This window comes from Octopus bimaculoides, chromosome 8, assembly GCF_001194135.2.
Source record: "Octopus bimaculoides isolate UCB-OBI-ISO-001 chromosome 8, ASM119413v2, whole genome shotgun sequence".
Classification (NCBI taxonomy): Eukaryota; Metazoa; Mollusca; class Cephalopoda; order Octopoda; family Octopodidae; genus Octopus; species Octopus bimaculoides.
The window spans coordinates 91,074,395-91,080,955 of NC_068988.1; the positions used below are offsets into that span (position 1 = coordinate 91,074,395).

Genomic DNA, 6,561 nt, shown 5'->3' on the forward strand with positions numbered 1-6,561 from the left:
TATATATATATATATAAATTGTAAATGCAAAAATAAAAGCAAAAACACAACGGATTCTGCGGTACACGTGTTTCAAGCTTTATAGTTGTTACATCAGTGTATAATTGACAATATAAAGCTATCTTCAGCCGCAAATGTATTCTCTCCCAAGAATTATATCACATAGGCGTTAAAGGAGGAAGAAAGGTGAGATATAAGAGGTGAGGTTCCGTTTGGTATTTTGCATTGTACTATACCTCGTAGAATTCTTAATTTGATATATTTATACATAATTTCCTCGGTACTCCGAAATATATATATATATATATTTATATAGTCAGAATGAGTATATTCAAACTTCCTATAGGGATATTCATCCAAGATGCACTGGTTTAATAGATTAAATATTGAAGAGATAATTCTTGAATGAATATATTATATAGAATATCGTAAAATATCAAACATTTTTTATCGAATTGAAAAACATATATCAAATAGATACAAATTAATTTAGTAATTAATCAACATATTCACCAACAATTGTTTCATTTCAGAAACAAAATTAAAATTACAAAACATATACAAATTTATAATTTTGCATTTTAAATACTTTGTAAGGAAAATCATCAGGTTGTGCAGAGGACAATAAGGATTACATTAGGATACTTTTGGAATACACAGAATATATAGACATCTGCGTATCCTGAAGATTTTTCCTTACAAGGTATTTAAAGTGCAAAATTATATTCTCTTTTTTTTTCTCTCTCTTACTTGTTTCAGTCATGTGACTGCGGCCATGCTGGAGTACCGCCTTTAGTCGAGCAAATCAACCCCGGGACTTATTCTTTGTAAGCCTAGTACTTATTCTATCGGTCTCTCTTGCCGAACCGCTAAGTGACGGGGACATAAACACACCAGCATCGTTTGTCAAGCAATGCTAGGGGGATAAACACAGACACACAAACACACACACACACATATATACATATATACGACGGGCTTCTTTCAGTTTCCGTCTACCAAATCCACAAGGCTTTGGTCGGCCCGAGGCTATAGTAGAAGACACTTTCCCAAGATGTCACGCAGTGGGACTGAACCCCGAAACCATGTGGTTGGTAAGCAAGCTACTTACCACACAGCCCATATATGTTTTGTAATTTTAATTTTGTTTGTGAAATGAAACAATTGTTGGTGAATTTGTTGATTAATTACTAAATTAATTCGTATCCATCAGATCTCTCTGGTTTCTAACTTCACACACACACACACACACACACACACACACACACACACACACACACACACACACACACACACACACACACACACACAGACACACACACACACACACACACACACACACACATATATATATATATATGTATGTATGTGTGTATATATATATATATATATATATATGTTTGTGTGTGTGTGTGTGTGTGTGTGTATGTGTGTGCGTGTGTATGGTTGTAGTCTTATGTGTTCGTACTGATATCCATAGATATGTATGTATATTATAGTCGATTGGTGACTCGTAATCTTGTCTCTAGTCTATTGATTACTGCTCTACTAACTTTAACGTTTATGATGGTTTAGCCCACTAGCATCACTGTTTGAAAACTATAATGAGATGTCTATATGATGAGATGTCTAGACAGTCTGCCATGATCTATAGTACGTAATCTTCCAGCGATGAACTCCAGAAATTATATTCTTACTCTTTATTTGTATATTTTTATATGTTATTTGTTATTTTTTTTCTCTCTTTTCCATTTTATATTGTTTCTTTTCTGTCTTCTTTTATTTTATTTATTTTGTCTTGTTTTTTTGCTTGTTTTGTTTTTTGATTTTTTAACCTTTTATAGAGCAAATTTGTAATTGTAATTTATATTCCAAAAATCTTTGGTGATGTGATTATTAAACACGGTAATATAATTCTTGTTATATGATTATACTTGAAATTGCAGTTTTACATAAGAATTATTGAAACAATTGTAGAAATGAATATTTTGATTTATCACTGATATTGTTTCCTGTTACTCTTTCATATATATGCTTGAGAGAATGTATGTTTGTATATCTAATTATGGGTATAGAGAAGACGAATTACAGAGAGAAAAATAAAGAGAAGTACAAGTGTATATGCGTATGTATTTAACGCATACATATATAAGTTTGATATACGCCCTGGCTTTCTTTGTATTTATCACCAGTTATGGGTGTGTGTGTGAGGTAGAGAGTGACTCTGTTTATGGTGTATGAAGGAATTATTTTTCTCACTCTTTACCATGTATATTTATTCTTTTATTTCTGTTTCCTTATTTACTTCTTGAAGTCTACATTGACTAGGGTGCGTGAAGGCATAATAAGATATAGTACCCTATTTAACCTAACATCCTATCCTATCGCTTTTTAAATTTCCTACATGCAACTTTCCCGTCGAAAAGCTTTTGGTAAACTTCGACATACAAAATTAAATGCTCTGCATTCAAACGCATTGAGTAATGTTTTGATTTACAGATATTTAGATCTTTAACTTCGAATGCCTAAAATATGATGTGTATGTGCACATACAGATTGTAATCCCAACCCTCTATGATATAACGCATCATGTGAAGGTTGTAAATGAATCTATTGGGAATCGCTCTTGCTTTTTGCTTCACCAACGACAAGTAACAAGTAACAATCGTCTTGTTAACATCTAACCCAAAATACTAAACCCTGCATTTAGCAGGATTATGGTCTGGAAATTAATTAGATCATCCCCTTTTGTTGGTGACCTTTCCCCCCAGAATTAAAATAGCATAGTTCACAGAATTGAGAATTTTTCCGTTCCGTTACCAATTGCAATAGATGTTTGCCGACCTTGTGAAGCAAGTCTGGCATATAGCCTTAAAACTCATACTTTAGATCAACAAAGCCATAATTCGGTCTTTAACCAACCAGGATGCTCGCGTGCCACTCGATTCTAAGCAGATATGTGCCGCATTCCAGCAGCACTTTGCTCAACTGTTTGAAGTAAACTATAGGTCTAAGGCGGTTATGGACTTTAGAGCCTACCATGACGGTCTGTCGCGACTCCGAAGGACACTGTAAAAAGTTAATAACAACTTTGTACTCCATCGATCTATCGCTTAAGTTCAGTAAAGTGCTGCTGGAACGCTTCACATATCTGCCTGGAACCGAGTAATACGCGCGCACGCTGTTCGGTCAAAGACCGAATTGTGGCTGTGTTGCAACGAACGCCCTGCCTCCGCTACTTGTGCCCATCGAACAACTTTCGTTTCCTTCTGTTTTAATGAATGAGCTCAAACCCAGACCAGACCACACAGCCTTTGTGTTTCACATTAGTCGCAATCCCTTTCCTAATCGCCTCTTCTGCCTTGTTATATAGCCTCTCCTCAAGTCTATTAATGTAATATTTCTCTCTATCACTTGTTCTTTACTTAACGCTATCGATCCATATAATTGCCCTCTTCAAGGCTTTCCACCGCCTGTTGTTGACTACCATCCCCGTCAACTGCAACTTGACTGGTTGACTAATTCGATCTCTTTTGCGCTTCGGGAAGTCGCGTTCAGCTACTAACAACCGGAAACTTGTCTTTTAGTTTTATCGCAGTCAACTCCACGGGTTTCAAATTTGCGACCTGTGTAGCCAAGTAGTTTAAAATGTGGACATTCTACATCATCCCTATTAGCTAACCGAACGAACAACACAGTCAAATTATGATCTTGGGGACCATTGTGGTTGCTTCACGTTCGAAATGAATTACAGGGCGTACCTGTCAGACAGTTGGAAATGTTTGAATAGATTTTCTATTCTTTTGACACCTTTCTTCTATGGGTTCCTCCTACACAGTATCCGTCATGCATCTAAAATAGAATTCCAATCATCCTCTAGTACTAAGAAGTATACAGACCTCTAATGAATCCCGGTCGTCCAGTCTCGGTCGATGCATAGACCACCGTTAATTTAAAGGCACTGCCTTTACCGTCCCGAGGGACAGTACCGCCGATTTATCTCCTTCATTCGGCAAGATCGAGCGTAAGCCAAACCCATTTTTTCTGGAGAAGCGCTGCCACTTTACTGCCCGATTCCGTCAGACCACAAGATTTGTCTGTCTCGTAGTTGTCAAAAATGGGGATGAATGTGTGTGTTCAAGAATTTCTGGTTTGAGTAATAGGTTCCACATTTATATTTAGTGATCTAAAGTCGCCGAGCAAGTGATTTAATTTCCAATCTGACCCCAAACCACGTACATTTACAGATTCTTCTCCGAGTGGCACCATATTTATTACAGAAAACAGGAGAGGTTACTCAACTTCGTCATCGAGAATAGCACGTCATTTGCATCCTTTTCCAGGTAGATGTTCTATTACAAGTCCTTGTAATAGTGTTTTGTTTACTATTTTTCTTAAACTTGCAACACTTCCTGAGATATTGTCCATGAGAGTATGATAAATTACATTTAACGTTTTCGTTAATTATAGTATATTTTTCTTATTAATTATGCATTTTACATCGTATGAAGAAGTCTATAATGCTAATGTAACCATAGTTTAAAATTACTTCTCATGTGAGAATTTCTGTTACTCAGCGCTCACAAATGTCCATTTCACAAATGTTTGAAAATTACGGACACAAAATATGTTCGTTGAATAACATCAAATTATTTAAATTAATTTCAAATAATATTCCATATAAGAAATATTATAAGCAGCAATTTGAAGCGAAAAATTGAAACGGACCTTTTAATGAGGCCAACAACCTGTTTATAGTTCTTGCTTAGAAACCATGTTACAGATTACGATGCGAGGTACCTTCTCCTCGAATTAAATATCATTTGTTTCTGGTATTTTAAGTGTACTATTTCATTGTATAAGCGAGGGAGAGGGGGAGAGAGAAAGAGAGGTAGACAGACAGACAGACAAACAAACAGGGAGGCAGAGACGGAAAGGAAGAGAGAGACAAACAGAAACTATTTTGATTGGTACCTTACCTGGTTATAAATAAGTAATGCAACTACGTAGGCTGGATATATTACAGTTAACTGTCATATAGATTCTGTGCATTATTATACCTATATACAACGAGGTGGACGGGACAGGTGAGGCACAAATTACAGTAAACTACTTACAGCTTAATATAGTGGGTATTGATAGTTGAATATGCGTTCGGTTCTCAATAAATGGAAGTAACACAATCTGTTCTTAATTACAGATACAATCCAGGGCAAATCCTTCGCGACAGTTATTTCAACTGCTGTGGCTGTTACCGGAATGCTATTAATTTTACTCGGAATGTATCTGGTGTGGAAGAGACGGTTTCGATTCTCTATGAAGTTTGCATACTATTTTCAACCTTATGCAGATAAAGGTAAGTTTCATAAGTAATAACTGAAAGTTAACTTTTAGCCAATGGAGTGGTGCTTTATAACTTCGATACTGTGACTGTGTGCCGTGTATGTTATAGGTAAACAGCTGCGTATTTAGAACAACTTTTTTTTAACTATTGCTGGTGTGTGCTTCCAGGACGGCCATAAAACAGACAGGCCCATGGTGCATAAACGGTGAGTCGAGTGAAAATGTATAACTTTGTTGTTTGTTTAAAAGGGATTCGATTCCAGGAAGGACTGTCGTTAGTGATAATATCCTTAATTTAGGTTTTGTGCACTAATGTACTTTAATCTAGTTAGACACCGTTTTGCTCCTTCTGACATATAGAGGTGAATCATATATAATACAGTGTTGCAGTCAAGTTTATGTATGTTGTACTCAGTCTATTGCCCATTCTAATTCAGTTGGTTTTGTTAATGTCTACAACAGAAGCATTCAAAGCGAATGCAGTCCGAATGTGATAGCCGCTGCTCAGCTTCACAAATTATTGGCACTGTGTATTCCACTACTGTGTTTGAGGCTAATACCGCTGATTATTTTGCTGCTGTATTACTGTTATTGCTTTGGTTTTTCTTTTTAATCATACAGGCTAGGTCTGGGGTTCTCAGTATACTGTTGTAGTAGATTTTTGATGTCTTGTTTCTTGTGGACGTGTGGATGCTTGCAGTGACAGGGACGTCAAAGAATAGGGTTTGCTGCAATGGCAAAGTGGTTTGTAATTGAGAATTTTGGTTTCGTTCGGTAGACAGTCTATGAAGTAGATCTCTGCACAACATGTAATGTTTGTCAAGTACACCATTTTGAATTCTTTGTGGTTTATTACAAATTGACTGGGTCTAAGGAAGGACTGGATAACCGATGATACCTTAAATGTGTGGAGGCGCAATGGCTCAGTGGTTAGGGCAGCGGACTCGCGGTCATAGGATCGCGGTTTCGATTCCCAGACCAGGCGTTGTGAATGTTTATTGAGCGAAAACACTTGAAGCTCCACGAGGCTCCGGCAGGGGATGGTGGCGAACCCTGCTGTACTCTTTCATCACAACTTTCTCTCACTCTTACTTCCTGTTTCTGTTGTGCCTGTAATTCAAAGGGTCAGCCTTGTCACACTGTGTCACTCTGAATATCCCCGAGGGTACACGTGTCTGCGGAGTGCTCAGCCACTTGCACGTTAATTTCACGAGCAGG

At 37.0% G+C, this 6,561-nt stretch overlaps 1 protein-coding gene across 1 annotated transcript in view; it reads left to right on the plus strand.

Annotated features, from left to right (window-relative positions):
• LOC106882184 (uncharacterized) overlaps positions 1-6,561 on the plus strand; it is a 24,061-nt gene that overhangs the window by 5,020 nt on the left and 12,480 nt on the right. Inside the window, exons 3-4 of the mRNA XM_052970254.1 lie at positions 4,248-4,343; positions 5,201-5,356. Of these exons, the coding sequence (XP_052826214.1) occupies positions 4,248-4,343; positions 5,201-5,356 (252 nt within the window). The remainder of the gene's footprint in view (positions 1-4,247; positions 4,344-5,200; positions 5,357-6,561) is intronic.